At 41.1% G+C, this 21,043-nt stretch overlaps 1 protein-coding gene across 4 annotated transcripts in view; it reads right to left on the bottom strand.

Moving 5' to 3' along the window:
• Positions 1-21,043, bottom strand: part of DNAAF9 (dynein axonemal assembly factor 9) — a 151,693-nt gene that overhangs the window by 78,484 nt on the left and 52,166 nt on the right. For 3 of the 4 annotated variants that reach the window (XM_021665721.2, XM_021665723.2, XM_064382275.1), the window contains 7 exons: positions 18,091-18,189; positions 13,371-13,426; positions 10,165-10,300; positions 8,382-8,463; positions 6,766-6,802; positions 1,678-1,765; positions 391-467 (listed from right to left, as the gene is read on the bottom strand). In XM_021665721.2, the coding sequence (XP_021521396.2) occupies positions 391-467; positions 1,678-1,765; positions 6,766-6,802; positions 8,382-8,463; positions 10,165-10,300; positions 13,371-13,426; positions 18,091-18,189 (575 nt within the window). The remainder of the gene's footprint in view (positions 1-390; positions 468-1,677; positions 1,766-6,765; positions 6,803-8,381; positions 8,464-10,164; positions 10,301-13,370; positions 13,427-18,090; positions 18,190-21,043) is intronic. The other variant, XM_021665722.2, reaches the window with a different exon arrangement.

Here is a 21,043-nt window from a genome sequence, read left to right as displayed (position 1 = left end):
AGAGACGAGGTCCAGTGCAAGTCTCTTCTAAGCAGTGACTATCTTCCTGTGCCCAGGGCCCCCTGCCTCTATAAACCTCACCGTTCAGGTCCCCAGCTTCATCTTTCTAGCCTTGGAACCCAGGCCTGTCAAGTCTCCTGTGATTCTGGTGTTAATCTACCTTGCATTCTAGCCTCAAAACATGTGTGTGACTTTCTCAAACAGTTCCTCCATCTTTGGCTCTTTGGCTTCTAAGTAAAGGTTGAATCATGAATGACTCTCCTTCATACATCCCATTATTTTACTGAAGCATTTCTCAAAGGGAGATGAAATATAAATTACAAGGGACAAAGAATCTTTCAAAAATAAAGACAAAAAAATTCCTTATAAAAAATATCAGCCATTGCTTACCGCAGAGCTGCCTTAAACGGAGTCAACTCAAAGAAGTCTAACCCAGATCCCAGAGTCTGCTCTGCTACCTCCTTGGCCTGTAAAATAATAACAAGACAGGGACAATTAGCTTTCACAGTAGGAAAAAGTACACATATCAATCATGGAAGGGCCCTCCTAACACTTATCCAAGATCACACCATGCCCTACAGTGTGCCCTTCCCATCTATGTGACTACTTGGTAGACATGAACAGATTAAAGTAAAAGCATCATGTTAAGGGAAACAAGGGCCTGCTTTCTCCAACCTAGGTTCACAGGACAAAATTGCATTCAGGCAGGTGTGCACTGGAACCTGACCTGCTGGATCCAGAGAAGTGATCAGCTGTGATGACAGCAGTGGAATGTGAGGTCTGTAAAGGTGCTTTCCCCCCCGCTCTTCCCTGGCTCTTGGAAATAAATGTCTGCCCTCAGAGTTTTAGCCAGATGCTAAGAATATCCAAATAGCTAGAGTTACAAAAGATAAGTTAAAAAACAAAGATGTGAGAACTGATATTGAAGGACACCCCACTGCTTTGCCATGTGGCTAAAGGGCTGAGAAATCCGGACTCAGTACCAGGGATACAAGTTCAGTAAGGAGGGGAGACGGCAAGGAGCTGGTGACTACAGCTACAGTCTCTCTGATATCTACATCATACACAACCTTTCCAATGTCAAATGGCTTCCTTCAGAAAAGGTCCTATTGGCATTTGGGAGGCATCAAGCTGACTCTTCTCATCTCCTTACTGGGTCAGATATAGGAATCCAACTCAGCAGGGCAGGTTAACCGCAAAACAGCAAGGCAGATAATGGTCAGAGAACGGGAACACATGTGCTTGTCTAGGAAAAGCAAGTCAGATTTTCTAATCTTTAGCTGTTTTTTTTTTAAAAACACTGAGTTATAGGAAATCAAACTTACCGAACTTTATCAGAATTCACAGAATAATCTACAGTTGTCTTTATGTTTTCTAGCTTTTAAAAAAGTCTTTTGTTTTAGCTATTCAATAAAACAATGTGCTACAGAATGATTTTTCCTTAACACAATTAGATGTCTACAAAGAAGCACCAATAAGTTGTCATCCATAAGACAACAGCGGCATGGTCACAGGCAGCAGGTGCTCAGTGCTTTAAAGGTATCGCTCTGCCTCATGTCAAAGAGGCCCAAGTTCGCATAAGAGAGTACTACAAGGTGTCCAAAGAAGAAACACATGGATAGAATGTTTTACATTAAAATAATAGCTACAGAAAGAGAAACATGGTATTTAAATTACCTTTGTTAGACTGGAAGTTTTAGCATAACATGCAATGCCAGCCAAAACAGCCTCAATAACAGCAGCATATATCTGGGACAATAGCCTACTTTAAAAAAAAATAATAATGGTTAACATTACAGCATCATGAGATTTTGTTAAAAGATGCATGCACACAAATGACAGCCCCCAAGAAACTGATTTTTAAACAGAATGGAAAAAGGCAAAAATAAAACCTATTGATTTCTAAACCTTTTAAAAGTCACAAGCCTGGGCTGGGCGTGGTGCCTCAGGCTTGTAATCCCAGCACTTTGGGAGGCTGAAAAAGGCAGACTGCTTGAGCCCAGGAGTTTGAGACCAGCCTGGACAACACAGCAAAACCCCAGCTAGACAAAAAAATTAAAAAAATAAAAATAAAATTATCCAGGTGTGGTGATGTATGTCTGTAGTCCCAGCTATTTGAGAGGCTGACGCTGAATGGTAATTTGAGTCCGGGAGGGAGAGGAGGTTACAGTGAGCCAAGACTGTGTCACTATACTCCAGCCTGGGTGACAGAGTGGGACCTTGTCTCGAAAAAAAAAAAAAAAAGTCATATGCCTGGTTTGATTTATACTTTGCTTTTGTTAAATCAACTTAAGGAAAATTGGCTCCTCTGAATTCTGCTCAAGAGATTGCCCCTCCCTGTTTGTAACCAAACAGAATAAAACTATGAAGTCTCCTTGACCCGTCTATGTGCAGGAGCAGCTACCCATAGACCAGGAGTCCCTTCAGTGTTATCACACCCACTTGTTGCTTTTCCAGGGACCTAACCACACTGTAGTTTCATTTCATTTTTTCACTAGACCTGCTGACGGCTGGCTACTACTGGAACCTCTGGGGGAGACCTCAGACGGGAAGAGAGATGACTAGACTGAGGAGGGGCTGGGTTTCATTTAAATTCAAGTTAAACAGCTGCAGACCCCTTTCCAAGCAGCTTGCCTCATTTAAAGAACAGAGAATCCTTCTGAGGAGATGTCTCACCTTTCCCCCAGATAATGTTCTTTCTCTCTGACTTCTCATTTCCACAGTATAAAACTTCCCAGTTTTACTTGGCTGGGCGCAATGGGACAAGCCTGTAATCCCAGCACTTTGGGAGGCCGAGGTGGGCGGATCATCTGAGGTTGGGAGTTTGAGACCAGCCTGACCAACATGGAGAAACCCTATCTCTACTAAAAATATAAAATTAGCTGGGCATGGTGGCACATGCCTGTAATCCCAGCTACTCGGGAGACTGAGCCAGGAGAATCACTTAAACCCAGGAGGTGGAGGCTGCACTGAGCCAAGATCGCATCATTGCACTCCACCCTGGGCAACAAGAGCAAAACTCTGTCAAGAAAGAAAGAAAAGAAAAGAAAAGAAAGAAAGAAAGAAGGAAAGAAGGAAAGAAGGAAAGAAATAAAGAAAGAAGAAAGGAAAGAAGGAAGGAAGGAAGAAGAGAGAGAGAGAGAAAGAAAGAAAGAAAGAAAGAAAGAAAGAGAAGGTTTTTCTCTGCCAGACTAGACTACCACAGAAGTCCCTAGAAAAACCAGTCTGGTTCCTTTTTGGGAGGGAAGGTTTTTTCCACCTTGGCATTTAGGGAAGGATAATTCTTTGCTGTGCAGTTTGTCCTGTGCATTGTAGGATGTTCGGCAGCACGCCTGGCTGCTAACCAGCATCCCTACCCACTAGATGTTGGTAGCATCCCAGTTGTGATAATCAAAAATTTCTCTAGAATCTGCGAAATGTTCCTCTGAGTGGGGAAAGACAGGAGAGGGAAGTTCAATAGAATTGCCCTTGGTTGAGAACCACTGCCTTGGAGGAAGGAGGTGCAGGCTCTTCTTAAGACACTTACGAAGAGAAGGGGCCCAACCAAGAGACCCTGAAAGGCAACAAAAAGAGGCACCTGGGAAGGAACTGACAAGGTCTCACCTAAGAATACGTCTACTTTTAAGCCCATAAGAATCTTGTAACAGGTAAAGGAAGGTGATAGGAGTTTGAAAGTGGGAAAAAACACAGAAATGATTTGGTCTAATCCTCTCATCTTCTAGAAGAAGCAATAAGGGCCTCTGGAAGTGGAATAACTTGTCTATTAAGTCACAGAAAATTCACGGCTGACCCAAACTCAGATCTGCTCTCAGCCTGGTGCTTTTCCACTGTGCCATATCACATTGCCACCTCCTTAAATTTCCTCCTTGGCTCCTGCACCACACCTCCACAATGTAGGTAAGAGATTAGGGTTGAGTTGAAAAAAAAAACAAAAAAAAAAACAGGGAGAGCTCATATAACAAAATGACAGCTCCAAGTAACATATCCCGAAGACTTTTGGCCTGGCCAGGCCAGGGCAGAGGGTATACCCTGGAAGGGGCCTGACAGAGAGATGTGAATCAGCTTGGCCCCTTCCAGGTGAGACCAGAATCCTCTACACTTTGGCACTAAGGGTGCAGGTTTAAAGATGCCAAACCCAAAGACATGCAAAGATATCCCCCTCCTCAGCTGATTCAAGCAACACTCAGTACCAACATTGGTCAGGCCTTCCCCTTGCTTGGTCTTCTCCTATACAGATCCGTACACAAGAGCTCAATACACAAGCCACACGGCTGCTGACCCATAAAAAGGTCTTCATGGTACTGTTGTCACTTTGTTTATTTTTTTTGAGACAGTCTTGCTCTGTTGCCCAGGCTAGAGTGCAGTGGCGCAATCTCAGCTCACTGCAACCTCAGCCTCCCGGGTTCAGGCGATTCTCCTGCCTCAGCTTCCTGAGTAGCTGGGATTACAGGCACCCACCACCTCGCCTGGCTAATTTTTGTATTTTTAGTACAGATGGGGTTTCACCATCTTGGCCAGGCTGGTCTCGAACTCCTGACACTTGCCTTGGCCTCCCAAAGTGCTAAGATTACAGGCATGAGCCACTGTGCCCAGCCTCTGTTGTGACTTTCACTTGAATCCACATGTTCCACTGGACCTGTGATTTGGCAAATCTCCCAATGTGCACCCAGTTACCACTCAATACCAGTCCCTGATGCAGGGCATCAATGGATTTGGTTTAGGCAAAATGTTTAAGGGTCTAGCATAAGGATCCAGGGCAGTGGCTAAGCAGTGCTGGCACAGAAGTACAAGCAGGCACAAGGTAAGACTACACCCACCAACATGTGAGGAAGTGGTTGACTTGTTGCTAAAGAAAGGAAACGCACAAAAGAACTACATACACATTATGATTATAGCTTAAGTGAATAGTTTTTTTTGAAAGCCCAGAAAGTTATATACATATACATATACAAACACACACACATGTATAGACACACATTTTTTTTGAGACAGAGTCTTGCTCTGTCACCCAGGCTAGAGTGCAGTGGCACTATTTCAGCTCACTGCAACCTCTGTATCCCGGGTCCAAGCAATTCTCCTGTCTCAGCCTCCCGAGTAGCTGGTATTACAGGTATGTGCCACCACGTCCGGCTAATTTTTGTATTTTTAGTAGAGATGGGGTTTTGCCATGCTGGCCAAGCTAGTCTCGAACTCCTGGCCTCAGGTGAGGCCTCCCAAAGTGCTGGATTACAGGTGTGAGCCACTGCACCCGTCCACACACACATATTATTGAGACAGGAACTCACTCTGTCATCCAGGATGCAATGTAGTGGTATGATCTCAGCTCACTGCAGCCTTGACCTCCCCAGGCTCAGATGATCTTCCCGCCTCATCCTCCCAAGTAGCTGGGAATTCAGGCATGTGCCACTACACCCAGCTAATTTTTCTATTTTTTGCAGAGACAGGATTCCACAAGGTTGCCCAGGCTAGTCTTGAATTCCTGGGCTCAAGCAATCTGCCTGCCTTGGCCCCCCAAAGTCCTGGGATTTCAGATGTGAGCCACTGTGCTCAGCCCCAGAAATACATAAATTAAGATACTAATGGGTTGTGCCGGAGAGAAGGAATTATAGTTGATCTTAATTTCTTTTCTCTACTTGCATACTTTCTATTTTCTACTTGCAAATAGAATCACAATAGTGTGATTCTATTTCTTCTATTATATTTTTCCCAATACAACTTTGTGGGCCCTGCCCTAGAAATTCTGATTGTAATGCTGAGATTGGGCCTGGAGAACCTATATTTTAAAGAGATCCCTAGATAATCTTTTGTAGTCTGTCACTGCTGGCCATAGGGAAGCACTGATCTATACCCCATCAAATTATGCTGCAGTATTTAATTAGGTAATAATAAAATCCTACTATGTCCATACTGCTAAAGGAGAATGCTTTTTGAAATTCAATAGTTTCAGCACAAATGAGTTTATTTTCTGTCTTTGGCTTCTTGCTGTATGTGAAAGAAGAGAAGTCAACACTAGGCAGGACCTTTCTGAGGTTGCACAGCCGGTGTTCACACCCTCTGACTCTGTTCCATAGACTTAAGTGTCAAATCCAGAGAAAAACACTCTTCAGACCAGTTGGGGTTTCACATGATTCTCCTGATGGATTTCAAGATGGTTTATTCTTAGAAAAGTCCTTAATTTAAAAATGCATTATGTAGAAAACATATCAAGGGAGTTTTATCATATAATGCATGGGTGTGCAGGTAGGAAGTCTCTGAGGTCTAGAGAGAAGAGCAGATGGCAAAGCTGGCAGGGTTCTCTGGCCTGAATTTCAAGCTGAGAGAAACCTGGGAAACGACACCATAATGTTCACCTCATAAACCAGATGTCTTCTTTTTTTTTGTTTTGAGACAGAGTCTCCCTCTGTTGCCAAGAGTGCAGTGGTGCAATCATAGCTCACTGAAATCTTGACCTCCCAGGCTTAAGTGATCCTCCCACATCAGCCTCTCAAGTAGCTGGGACCACAGGCGTGCACTACCATGCCTGGCTAATTTTTTATTTTCTGTAGAGACAGCATCTGCTTATGTTGCCCAGGCTGGTTTTGAACTCCTGGCCTCAAGTGATCCTCCCACCTCAGCTTCCCAAAATGTCGGGATTATAGGCTCACACCACCACACCCAGCAAAACCAGATGTCTTAATCACTGCTGATCTCAAAAGGAAGTATACAGGACAGTCACAACTGAGTAACTCAACTCTGAGAAAGAAAAAATAAAATATGAAGACTTACATTTGTTCAGTTTTCTTGGGCAGCTGGCTATCACCACCTGTGAAAGAGGCCCACTAAGAATGTGACAAGAGCACAGAGTATGCAAACACTTAACAAGGAAGCTAGAAATGCTTCATTTACCTGGAAGGCACTGTCAAGAACTACATTTTGTTTTTGTTTTTGAGACAGAGTTTAGCTCTTTCACCCAGGCTGGAGTACAGTGGTGCCATCTTGGCTCACTGCATCCTCTGCCTCTGGGGTTCAAGTGATTCTCCTGCCTCAGACTCCCAAGTAGCTGGGATTACAGGTGCATGCCACCATGCCTGGATAATTTTTGTATTTTTAGTAGAGGTGGGGTTTTACCATGTTGGCCAGGCTTGTCTTGAATTCCTGACTTCAGGTGACCCACCTTGGCTTGCCAAAGTGCTAGGATTACAGGTGTGAGCCACCACGCCTGGCCCATTTTTTTCTTTTAAGCTAAATACAGTATAAACACCAACAACAGTGGAACCTGGCCACTCCCAATAGCCTTCTGGACCTTCGCCCGCATTTCCCACTTTTACAACCCACTCAGCATCACCACTAGATACCAGAGATGTGCGGAAATCTTAGGTTCTGGAACGTTTTTGCTTTTATTTTTAATTTTTTAAACTTTGAAGCATCAGTAAACAGGTTCAGTTCTACTGCTTGCTTTATCTCCTTAATTACCTGACCCAAGTTATGCTTCTTTCCAGAGTTTCCTGGCTTATTTAACATCATCCAGAATAAAATAGGGCTTCTGATGTACTTTCCTCTGTGTAGCAATGCTGAAACCTGCGTTCATTCCAGAGGTTCTTTTCCATGTCTCTTTGGATGTCTGCAACTTCTTGTTACCCCAGTAAGCAGGCAGCCTCTTTCTGGATGGCCCCACGGCATGCTCCTGGCTTCTAAGTACTCTTTCATTATGGACTTTCCTCACTTTCCTCACAAGAACAGTCAAGTGGGCACCTGGCTGAGTCATTGAAATTCCCATTGTGGACCTTACCTCCTGCTATCTTTTTTTTTTTTTTTTTTTAAGACAGAGTCTCGCTCTGTTGCCCAGGCTGGAGTACAGTGGCTCAGTCTTGGCTCACTGTAACCTCCACCTCCCGGGTTCAAGTGATTATGGTGCCTCAGCCTCCCAAGTAGCTGGAACTATAAGTATGCACCACCACGCCTGGTTAATTTTTGTATTTTTAGATGGAGTTTCATCATGTTGACCAGGCTGGTCACAAACTCCTGACCTCAAGTGATCCACCCGCCTTGGCCTCCCAAAGTGCTGGGATTACAGGTGTGAGCCACCGCATCTGGCCCCTACCTCCTGCTATCTTAAACTAGGTCTTATTCATCTTGGCCTCCCCTGTGATACTAAGCAAAGGGCTATACACATGGTTAGACTTAATGTAGGTTACACCAATCATCTTCCTCTTGAACCACATTCTGTGAGAAATGTGTTAGAAACATCAACTATCCAGAAGTAATCAGAGAGGGAGCTGGAGGCCCATGAATTGGGTATCATGAGCTTCCAAGCAAAGTAGTGAATCGTGTGTCAACTTTTAGTTCATGGGAGCAACTGTTCATTAGAAAAGCTGATGAGATGACGATTTACAGGGACTTACCCAAGTAAGGAACATGAGTAGCTCCAAAAAAGTATGTTCTTGAACAAGCAAGAGGTCCCTTTGGTGAGATGCACTGGGCTACCTGGATGTCAGAAAAAAATAAAAAAGGCACAATAACTTAGGCATGTACTAGTAGAGAAACAAAAGTATAGAGTTAATAGAAATAAATTTTCTTTCTTTTTTTTTTGAGACGGAGTCTCACTCTGTCGCCCAGGATGGAGTGCAGTGCGCAGTCTCAGCTCACTGCAACCTCCACCTCCCCGGTTCTAGTGATTCTACTGCCCCCCCAAGTCGCTGGGACTACAGAGGCACACCACCACATCCAGCTATTTTTTTTTTTTTTTTTTTTTGTATTTTTAGTAGAGGCAGGGTTTCACCATGTTGACCAGGCTGGTCTTGAACTCCTGACCTCAGGTGATCTGTCCGCCTTGGCCTCCCAAAATGCTGAGATTACAGGCGTCAGCCACTGTCCCCAGCCAGAAATACATTTCCTTCTACAAAACTGATTTATTCTCCCTTGTTAAAGACATGTGGGAAAGATTACCTTTAACTGTTATTCCAAAGGTATCTTTTGTGTGTGTGTGGTTTAAACCTTGGCTATATTGTGAGGGTGCAGCAGTTGGATACTCAGTCAGCCCAGGATGCTAAGGAATTCACAACTCAGAAGGAAAAAGGAAGCAATGTGTTTGGGTTTTGACTATCATTAATACTCAGTCCAGAGCTTTCACAGTGAAGACCCCGGCTGACATGACAGGAAGAGGTGTGGGGCAGTTCCAAATTCAGGAAAGGAGGATGCTAACCACATCCCCACCTTCATTTTTATTTCAACTCTGTGTCAGGCTGAATCAATTATGAGCTTTCCTGGAAGACCACAGCCCCTGAGGAAGAAAAAATACGTTCCTCTAGGTTTTCAAATTTCTTTTTTTTTTTTTGAGACAGAGTCTTGCTCTGTGCCCAGGCTAGAGTACAGTGGTATGATCTTGGCTCACTGCTAGAAGGGTATTTTCATTAGATATAGATTTCTAGGTTGACAATTCTTCTCTTTCAGCATTTAAAATATAGGTGTCACTTCCTTCTGGCCTTCATGGTTTCTGATGAGAAAGAAATACAACTTTCATTCAAAAATAGTCAGCTGGGAGTGATGGTTCACGTCTGTGATCCCAGCACTTTGGGAGGCCGAGGCGAGTGGATGACCTGAGGTCAGGAGTTGGAGACCAGCCTGGCCAACATAGTGAAACCCTGTTTCTAAATAAAAATAAAAAAATTATTTACGAGAACTTCATGCAGAAAAAGAAAATAAATAAAATTAAAAAATAAATAAAAATAAAAATAAAAAAAATCAGCCAGGCATGGTGGTATGTGCCTGTATTCCCAGCTACTTGGGAGGCTGAGGCAGGAGAATTGCTTGAACCTGGCACTCTCAATAAACAATGATCATCAAGTTTGGTTTCTGTCCTTAAATTTAACAGTCAAGGCATAACAAACTTAGGCTTGGAATAACTATCTTCAAATTATTTTGAATTTTAAAAATTCTATTGACAATACTACTCTGACAACTTAAAGAGTGGTCTGTGAAACTATGTTCTTAACCTTTTTCCTTCAAGTATTTCGAAATTAAATGTGATGTTTTCAAATGATACCTAGTACCTATATAAAAATACACACAGTTTCTAATCACTTCTTTTTACTCTAAAACAACTTCAAGTTCAGGATTAAATCAACACACTAACTGGAAAAAGTTCCTTTTGTTTAGATCCCCTGCCCAAGCAGTCCAGCCACTTACCATGTGCTTGGCAAAGCTCCCGCCAGGACCAGTGCTTCGTACCAGGTGTCCTTCAGAAGGGAAGTTAAAGTTGCCAGCATTTAGGTTTTCTCGTGTGGAGTGATTACCAAAGAGAACAAATGGCTGCCGATTAGGGCTAGAGAGCGAAGACAAAAACATGTGATTAGAAAAGAGTTCCTGGCCAAGGCAACCTTCCATGACCTTAATAAGTCCTCAGGCTTTTCTGAGTGATGCCTGCAGTCTGAGCAAAGTGGTCCGTCAGTACAGTCCACTGAATGTCCTTGGCTGGTTGGGAAGGGATGCCAGCTATCTCTGACTCTTCCTACCGAACTATAGGGATTGGTTAACATTCAGGGACATAACCAAACTCAAGCTAGGTTTGTATTTTCAGCATGTCTCACTTTTTGAGGAATATGTTCCATAGAACTTATTCTATGGAATAAGTGATAGAGCAAAACTCCAGTATTGTAAAATAGAATTTTAATAGAAACACGAGCTTTAAAGGATGACAGTTATATTTGGACTAGACAGACAATAGGGCAGTCACCACTTCCTACGTAACTTTCAACAGGGAAGGAGCACAGGAGGGTTGCAAATTTTCTCAATACCACACCTACCTGCCTCTGTACCCACCCTCTTTCTCCCTGCCCTCTTGGCTGAACTTTTCCTCTCCCCCACTTTCTGCTCACTCCTCAGCCCACTCTAATCAGCCTCCTCAGTCATTTCACCCAGAGAGTTCTTGCTGAAGTCACCAGGGGACTTTCATGTAGCATAGAGTAAATCCAACAGATGGTCTTCAGGTCTTCCTTCCTTTCTCGGTCTCTGAGAAGCACTTGACTCCTTCCACCCTCCACTGCAACAACTGTTTCCCTTCAGTCTCCCCAGTGAGTCACCCTCCTCTTCCACCTGGCCTTGAGTAGTCCTGGGTGTACCTGCAGCTTGCTGCTCCCTCCTCTACTCTGTGATGATCTATTCCCTATGTCTGCTCCCATTCCAGTTCTTGCAGGAAATAAATGGCATCACAATCCACCCAGGGACCCAGTCATTTGAAAGGCCTCCTTGACTTCTGCTTTCTTTCCCTCTAAATCTAATCAACCTCCCCCAAATCATTCTTATTTAGCCATTTTCTTTCTTTGTTTATTTTTTGAGATGAAGTCTCACTCTGTCACTTAGGTTGGAGTACACTGGCACAATCTCCGCTCACTGCAACCTCCACCTCCCAGGTTCAAGCAACTCAGCAATTCTCCTGCCTCAGCCTCCTGAGTAGCTGGGACTACAAGGGTGTGCACCACACCTGGTATTTAGCCATTTCCTTCCATGGTCATGGCCACAACCTTAGTCCATGCTGCCATCATTTCTTCCCTGGACAACTGCAATACTTCCTCACTGTTTCCCTGCTTCCGCTCTTGCCCTTCTATAATAGATTCTCTACATTGCAGTGATGATAATCTTTTAAATGTGCAAAAATTTTACTGCCTTTATGTTATTTTCAGGAGAAGGGCCAAAATCCTGAACATGGCCAAAGAGGACTTGTAAGATCTAGTGAACTTTCTCAGCTCCATGTAAGGCCGCTCAACTCCAACTTTAATACTCCAGCTAAGCTCATTTTCTTTGATGTCCCTTGTGTCCTTGTCTCAGGGCCTCTGCTCTTCATCCTCCTCCCAGTTATCTCTGTTCACTGTTCAGCTCTCTCCTGGAGAGGGCTGGGTTCCCCTGTGATGGGCTCCATACTACTATGCTATCTTCTCCTTCATGGTATCAATCAGAGTTAGTAATAACAGATTTCTTTGTTAAGTTGTTGGATTAATGTCTTTTTCTCCACTACACTATAAACTTTATGAGGGCAATGACCATATTTGCCTCATTTTTTAAAACCATGAATCTCTCTTGCTTGGTATGTCATACGTTCTCAGTAAATATTTGACGACTCTATCCTCTATCCTCTTCCTAAATTGCCCTTAGTGTGTGCCATGTAAATAATTCTTTGCATTTCTTTTCATTACTCTTAAAAATACTACCTTACACTTCAGGCAAACAAGGGCTCTTAAAAGTAAACATGGCTGATTTTTCTTCTGAAGCTTAACTCAAGCTGAGTGACACTCTGGACAGAAAAAGATGATTCTGAGTCCCAGTCAGGGTACTTTGTTTCACTATTAGATTGGATTGGAATTGGGGGAAGAAAAGACAGACGAGATGTACTCTCTATCCATCAGAGGAAGTATCTCCTGCTCATCATGACAAAAGAAATGTGGGAGGAAACACTTCCAAACCCTCATTGCTCGCATCTTCTTTGTGGGACTGGACCTTCACACCTGATCCCATTTACTCCCTGCAAGCCACTGTTGCTCTCCTGCCCAGCCCTCGAACTATGCATATGTCATATGCTTGCTTATTTATTTATTTATTTGAGACGGAATTTCACTCTTGTTATCCAGGCTGGTGTACAATCGGCTCACCGCAACCTCCGCCTCCTGGGTTGAGGCAATTCTCCTGCCTCAGCCTCCTGAGTAGCTGGGATTACAGGCACGCACCACTATGTCCAGCTAATTTTTTGTATTTTTAGTAGAGACGGGGTTTCACCATGTTGACCAGGATGGTCTCGATCTCTTGACCTCGTGATCCACCTGCCTCGGCCTCCCAAAGTGCTGGGATTACAGGCTTGAGCAACCGTGCCCGGCCTTTATTTATTTATTTCTGAGATGGAGTTTCACTCTTGTTGCCCAAGCTGGAGTGCAATGGCGCAATCTCAGCTCACTGCAACCTCCGCCTCCCGGGTTCAAGCAATTCTCCTGTCTCAGCTTCCTTAGTAGCTGGGATTACAGGTGCATACCACCATGCCAGGCCAATTTTTGTATTTTTAGTAGAGGTGGGGTTTCATCATATTGGTCAAGCTGGTCTCGAACTCCTGACCTCAGGTTATCCACCTGTCTTGGCCTCCCAAAGCATTGGGATTACAGGTGTCAGTCACTGCGCCTGGCTGACAACAGTGTTTTAAAAGCTAGCTTACTATAAAATAATAAAAAATAAAAAGCAGTGAAACAGATAATTTACACAGTATAGATTTCTTACCCTGTGATGACTAAAGTCAACCCATATTTTCCTGACTCTAGCTTCTGAACTTGGATGCACCCCCACTGCCATCCCCACTTTGCCAGCTGCATTTTCTCTATTACCATTCACCCTTCTTCCCCCAAAAATAAACTTACCTGTTTTCAGTTATATGGCTAGAGATCATTCCATGACTGAAATAACTTCTGAATGGCTAAAAAGAATCCAACATTGTATATATTAAGACCACAATCTGGTAAAACAATCACAAAACCCCTCACATAAGTATATATGTACATGCACACTTCAGGAGAGTGCATAATGTGTGTGTGTGAGAGAGAGAGAGGGGTACAGAGAGAGATGCATGTTTGTAGATTATTATAAGAACACGGAAAGATGTGTATGGTGAATAGCATTATGAATTTTAGGAATAAGTGACAAACAAAATAATAGCAAAAAAGAAAAAAAGACAAAAACCTGCGAAAAAGAAAGTAAAGAAAAAAATTCTTTTAATTTACGGTGTTTAACTACTGAAAGGAAATTGGAGCAACCACCATCTATGGTGTAAGTTGCTAAGTGGAAATTTTTTCTTTAAATTTTCTTCAACATGTCCAATAAATTAATATATACAAATTCTATTGTGCTAATTTAAAATCAGTAATGAAGAGGAATCCAAAGAATTTAGAAGTATACAGACAGAAGTTTCCTGGGAAACCAATGAAGTAATTCTCAGCTTTTGGATACATAGTGTCAGGCTAAACACTGATAAAAACTTAACATGCATGGTTCCATGTTCAAAGGGTCTAAAAATTCAAATGGTAATTTTAATCCAACTAAATAACATTTACTATATTTTTTCTGATTAATAATATATGTTCATTGTAGAAGACAATAAAAACCACCCATAATTTCTAAAAACTATGAACATTTTAGTAAATTTTCTTCAAATCTTCTATGGTACATCATAGACTATGTATGATTGTACTACACTTTATTAAATAGTCCTCTGTTCATGGAAATTTGTATTGTTAACTCTTCTATATCATGGAAAAAAGTTCACACACACACCCCTCTCTCACGTAATAAACTTAATAAATTTCATCTGAAGCTCTGATAATTTCCTTAAGGCAGATCTGGAAATGAAATCTTAGAATAAAAAGGCAGAACTATGTTGCCAAACTGTTTTTTAATAAAGCTCTATCCATGTACACTTCTACCTACAATATATGAGTGTGCCTATCTCACGGTCTCCTCGTAAGCACTGCCTATGAAATGGTTTCAATATATTTGCCAAGTTGACAAATGAAAAATGGGACCTTACTGTTTGTTGTCTTCTTTTACACCCCTTGGGTTTTTAATAAAGTAGAATATTTTAGACATGTTCAGTGACCATTTGGATTTTCCTTCATTAAGGGAAAGTTAGTTTATTTGTATTAATTCCCTTCATTAAGAAAGTTAACAGTTTATTTACATTTTCTGGATATTTATCCATTGGAGTGTTTATTTATTTATTTATTGAGGTGGTGTTTTGCTCTTGTTGCCCAGGCTGGAGTGCAATGGCACAATCTTGGCTCACTGCAACCTCTGCCTCCCAGGTTCAAGCAATTCTCCTGCCTCAGCCTCCCAAGTAGCTGGGATTATAGGTGCGTGCCACCACACCTGGCTAATTTTGTATTTTTAGTAGAGACAGGGTTTCACAATGTTGGTCAGGCTGGTCTTGAACTCCTGACCTCAGGTGATCCACCTGTCTTGGCCTCCAAAGTACTGGGATTACAGGCGTGAGTCATCGTGCCTGGCTCAAATAGAGTTCTGATGTTTATCTTACTGATTTGTAAAAACTACAGATTAACATAATACTTAAAATTTATTGTGGGTTTACCATGTGACTGTGATAGGCACTTATCACCTCAAGCAATCCTAATAACCTATAAGCTTCATTCTAATATTATCTCCTCTCTAGAGATGAATTGACAAAGATAAAAAAGTTAATTTACTTGTCTAGGTCACAGAGCTAGTGAACTGCATAGCTGGGATTCTAACTGGGTAATCATTTGGGGGGAAAAAACATAAAAGTGGATCCATATCTCACAACATATTCCCACAAATTCCATTTGGATTAGGGATCTAAATGTAAAAATTCAAGCCATAACAAGTACAAGAGGGTGACTTTAATTATACCCTTTCCCTAAATAATGACTCAAAATCCAGAGGCAATGCAAGAAGAGGCAGCTCAATTTACATAAAAACAAAAATGTCTACGTGGCAAAAAAATCCCCATTATAAGCAAACCAACTGATAAATATGGAAAAAGTATTTGGAATATATACTAGAGACAAAATGCTAATAGCACAAATATATAACAAACTCTTAAAAACCAGGGGACAAAAAAACCTCCTAAAACTTATGCTCCATAGTTCAGTTAATAATACTGTACTAATATTAAAATGGGAAAACAACATTTAAACAAAATATAAAATGTCCATCAAACATATAAAGGAATGTTCAAACTTACTCATTAGAAAAATGTAAATTAAAACAATACTGATACACTATTTTTCATCTGTGAAACTGAAAAATTTTAAGTATTACATACACATTCTATTGGTGAAACTGTGGACAACAAGTATTCATATAGTGTTGGTGGGAATGCAAACTGGTACCACCCTTCTGAAGGGGAATTTGGCAATAACTAACAACATCACATATGCACTTACCTTTTGACCCAGCAATCCCATCACTAGGTATATATACCTCCAACAATAGGAACATACATAAGTGTTGAGTTATTTACTATGGCTCTGTTTGGAAAATATTAGAAACAACTTCAATATGTGCACATACAAGAGGGGTTGAATAAATTAAGACAAATCCACAAAATGGAGTACTATGACTCTAACAAGGAATGAGGAAGGTCTCAATGAACTGACTTGAATATGTTTACATCATTAAGTAAACAAAGAAAAAAAAAACTGACTGGGAGAGAGTTCCAGGATATACTGTTAAGTGGAAATCACTGTATGCTACTCTTCAATGTTAGAAAGGTGAGAATATGAGAAAATGCACATGTATTTGTTCATTAGTGAAACAGAAAAGATAAATCAGAAACTCAAGAGGTTTGATACCTACTGTTAATGGAGTGGGTGGAAAATGGGTGGAAAGAAGAAGGCAATAAGAACAGGGTAACAGGAATCAACAGTGACACTTCTGAGTATACCTTTTGTAATCTCTTTCACTCTTAGAATCATAGCAATAAAAGAAGAAAAAATAACCCCCAAAACTGAGAAGGGCATCAGCGAGATGTGGAACAATTTTCAAGTGGTCTAATGTAGAAGCAACTGGAGTCCCTCAAGGAGAGAAGAGAGATTTGGAACAGAAAAAATAATTGAAGAATTAATAGTGAAACACTTTCCAAACTTAAGACATACCATAATTAAATTACTCAAAATCAGTAATAAAGAGAAAATCTTAAAAGCTGCCAGAGGGAAAAAAAAGGTCTGCTATATTCAGAGATTAGGATGAAAGACTGTGGTATGTACAAAGATTAGGATGAAAGACTTCCCATCAGAAATAATGCAAGCAAGAAGATACTGAAGCAAGATCTTTCAAGTACAGAAAAGTAAAAACTGTCAATCTAGAATTTAGACATGGAAAAAATATATTTCAAAAATGAAGGCGAAATAAATATTTTTTCCAGACATTCAAAAGCTGAAAGAATTTATCATCAGAAGATTAATACCACAAAAAAATATTAAGGACCATCCTTCAGGGAGAAGGATACCAAGGGGAAGTCTGGGTCTACACAAAGGAATGAGGAGCACCAGAGAGAGCAATGACTTGGGCAAATATACTACATTTGACCTTAGCCAAAAGGCTGAGTGAGATGTGATTCATGGGCAAATACATAAGACTTGTTCCTCATTATTTAAATCTTTAAGAAAGATAATTGACTGTTCAAAGAAAAATAAGAGCACTGTATTGTGGGGTTTATAAAATATGTGAAGGTGGAGGGTGTGATGACTCATGCCTATAATCCCAGCACACTGGGAAGCCGAGGCAGGCGATCACTTAAGATCAGGAGTTCAAGACCAGCCTGGCCAACATGGTGAAACCCTGTTTCTACTAAAAAAAAAAAATTAGCTGAGCACGGTGGGTGTGCCAGTAATCCCAGCTACTTGGGAGGCTGAGGCAGGAGAACTGCTTGAACCCTAGAGGAAGAGGTTCCAGTGAGCTGAGATCATGCCATGCACTCCAGCCTGGGCGACAGAGTGAGACTCCATCTCAAAAAAAAAAAAGTAAAGGTAAAATGCATAACAACAAAGATAAATTACAGCTCCAAACTGTCAGCAGGAGGGCTTGCTCTGAGCTGAAAGGGAGCACAGGAGTTGAGGGTGCAGTGAGTGCCCAAGAAGGCTAGAATGTCTTAAAAGGGTTCCTCTGATCCTTCCTGGTGATTACTTTTTGAGGCTTTTCTGTGTCTTGATTCTCGATCTAGATACTCAAGAGCCTGGTAACTGCTAACTATCGTAATCTGCTTGTAAAGACATCTTGGCATTCATTATCTGGAGGTTAAACTGACAAATGTGTGCTACTCACATGTGGAGAATTATTCCTACGTTTATTAACTAGTGCCCAGTAGAATTCCTGACACTACCACACTGCAAAGCAAAAATCATTCTAATGAAGAAGCTGGCACAAAAAAAGGACATCTTTTTATATAGGGTTGGCATGGGGGAAATTTCTTCATGGTATATAACACGGCTTAAAGAAATGATTAATTAGAATCAATAGTGTTGTATTTTGGAAAAAATGTAATAAAAAATTAAAATAATAAATGAATTAACCATTTTCTTCTTCCTCTTTGACCCTTTCCTTACATACCTCACCCGCCTGAGATTCTGAAAGTTCCAGCAGGAAAGGAATTTCTGTGTCAAAATTAGCGAAGAAGCTAGTCCACTGATGTTCAAAAGCCACCAAATCCTAGGAAAAAAGGAAAAAGATAATGTGTTTGGTCATATAAAGGAGGTATTTTAGAAAACAAAAATTATGAAACTGTAACTGATCTCAAAACACTAGACCATTTATATATGTTATTTTAAAAGGTAATGGCAAACTACTAGTACACGCTACTCATATGGATTAATCTCAAAAACATTATGACAAGTGAAAGAAAGAGCCGGATGTAAAAGACCACCTGATATGTGGTCCTTTCCTATGAAATATCCAGAAAAAGCAAATCTGTACAGGCAAAAAGCAGACTAATGGTTGCCTGGGGTTGGAATGGAGACTGACTACAAGTGGGCACAAGGGAACTTTCTGGGTTGATGAAAATGTTCTAAAATTCTGTTGTGGTGATGACTGTACAACTCTGTAAATTTACTAAAAATCATTGAGTTGTATGCTTAAAATGGAGGAGTATTATACATTATTATATATATATTATATACACATAAATTATACTCCAAATAAAGCCATTTAAAAGGACAGCTAGGAGAAGTGGTTCATGTCTGTAACCGCAGAACTTTGGGAGGCCAAGGTAGGAGAATCACTTGAGCCCAAGAGTTTCAGACCAGCGTGGGCAACAGGATGAGAGCTCATCTCTACAAAAAAAAAAAACAAAAAAAACTCACAAAAAAATGAGCTGAGCTTGGTGGTGCGTGCCTGTAATCTCAGCTACTCAGGAGGCTGGGGTGAAAGGATCGCTTGAGTCCAAGAGGTCCAAGTTGGAGTGAACTAGGATTGTGCTGCTACACTCCAGCCTGGGTGACAGAGTAAGACTTTGTCTGAACAAATGAATGAATGAATGAATGGACAGTAATGATCCTTAAGTGCTTTACTTTAGCAGCCCTGTTGGGAAAAACTTATTTATGGGGCACCTAAAGGATGGTACCATATCCAGTGCCAAAAGGGTCACATCTGTGCAGCTTTGTTCAAGGACTGATTGACTTTAGTTAAAGTCCAGTGTGGCACAGAGCCCTCTCCTTCCTTATACCCTCTTTCTAGTGGCCACCTGAGTACTGAGAAACTCTGCACCCTTCTTAGCTGACTCTCCTCTACATGCAGCCTCCATTCCCTACCCCAGATGTTTTTCAAGCATCCTCCCTGAACTCATTCTTATTCTCAAGCACTACAAATTGTTTTTTGCTATTAACTTTCCTTGAAGGTATCATCAATTAACAAAAAACCACCAGTTAGGACTTGCTTAAGATGTTCCTCAAGTATTATCTTTGTCTTTATTTTGAAGTTGCTAATAATTTGTACTAAAATTGGACAGTCATCTTCACTGTCCATCTTGCACCATGGAAGGGTATGTATGTCAGGCAACCAGTCTAGTACCTTGCTCATAGCAAGCATTCTGTTTGCTGCACCAAAACTCACTGGCCAGATCTATGCCCTCCTCCTCTCAAGGATACACAAGTACTCAGACCTCTGTGCTACCCATGTACTGATTCTACTTCTGGCCCTAGACATAAAGAACAATGGACCACTGCTGGGAAGACAAAGTAAACATTCTCTACTTGCTGCCCAGACTATCTAACTATATCTATATATACAGATGGGTATGTATCTGTGTATATATACGAACACATGCATATTATATGATATTCAGGCAGACACACACACACACACACACACACACACACACAGAAATTCTGGCCAGGTATGGTGGCACATGCCTGCAATCCCAGCACTTTGGGAGGCGAGGGGGAGGATCACATCAGCCCAGGAGTTTGAGACCAGCCTGGACAACACAGTGACACCCCATCTCTACCAAAAAAAATTCTTTTTAGTCTTCATGTAGGTGACAGTGCTGATAGTGTTTTCTGAATATGTTTTATAGATAATGTAGGATAAAAAAGAAAGTCTATGTGTGTGTTTACAGGTATCTATGTATGCATACATACACATATTAGGAGGAGGGAGACAGAGAGATAAAGAGATAGAAAGTATTTCCTAGCTCTATCTACTGAAGAGATCTAGAAACAATGGCTAAACCAGTAGCAATGAGTACTTCTAGCACTCAGATTGTGGTGCTGAGATACCACTTCTCATTCAAAGAAACCAGAACTTTTTAGTGAACTGAATCTGGGTCTCAGAAAGGAAACGTACAAGATAAGCCTGGGATATGTTAATATAGTAGCTGGCAAGGAAGTTATCAAAGGCTATCAGTATTCTGTTAAAATAATTTGTGAACCAACTTGAAGGGAGTTCATTATCCAAAGATAGAACAATTTGAGCATCACTGAAGTTGGTAAATGCAATGGATATAAAACACATCAAATATGTTTAAATCTATGAGTTCAAAATATATACAATATACATATATACTTGTGTTATGTATATATATGCAATTGGAATATCACCATTTTGCAACGAATTGAGGATCTAATTAATGAATTAAGGATAGGGATTACACATCAATTGCTGTTCACAAAACACAAAGAGAATCAATTAGACATTACATGCTTCTTGATAAAGAATATAATCTGTAGGAAGTAGTCTTTTCTCCAAAAATCAACCCTGAAACTGATCAAACCTCTATATTCGATTACCAATGATCAGGAAATACAGAAGACAGGGGAAAATGTTAAACTACATCATGGGAATGCAATTAAGAAAATTTCAACTGTGCCAAGCGCAGTGGTTCACACCTGTATTCCCAGCACTTTGGGAGGCTGAGGTGGGCAGATCTCTTTAGGTCAGGAGTTTAAGACCACCCTGGCTAACATGGAGAAACTCCATCTCTATTAAAAATACAAAAATTAGCAGGGCATGGAGCGGCTGAGGCAGGAGAATCACTTGAACCTAGGAGGCTGAGGTTGAAGTAAGCCAA

This window comes from Aotus nancymaae, unplaced genomic scaffold, assembly GCF_030222135.1.
Source record: "Aotus nancymaae isolate 86718 unplaced genomic scaffold, 86718_ANA_hifiasm-v0.15.2.pri h1tg000029l, whole genome shotgun sequence".
NCBI classification, from domain to species: domain Eukaryota; kingdom Metazoa; phylum Chordata; class Mammalia; order Primates; family Aotidae; genus Aotus; species Aotus nancymaae.
The sequence above is the reverse complement of the archived record's forward strand: the minus strand, read 5'-3'. Positions and strand labels throughout refer to the sequence as shown.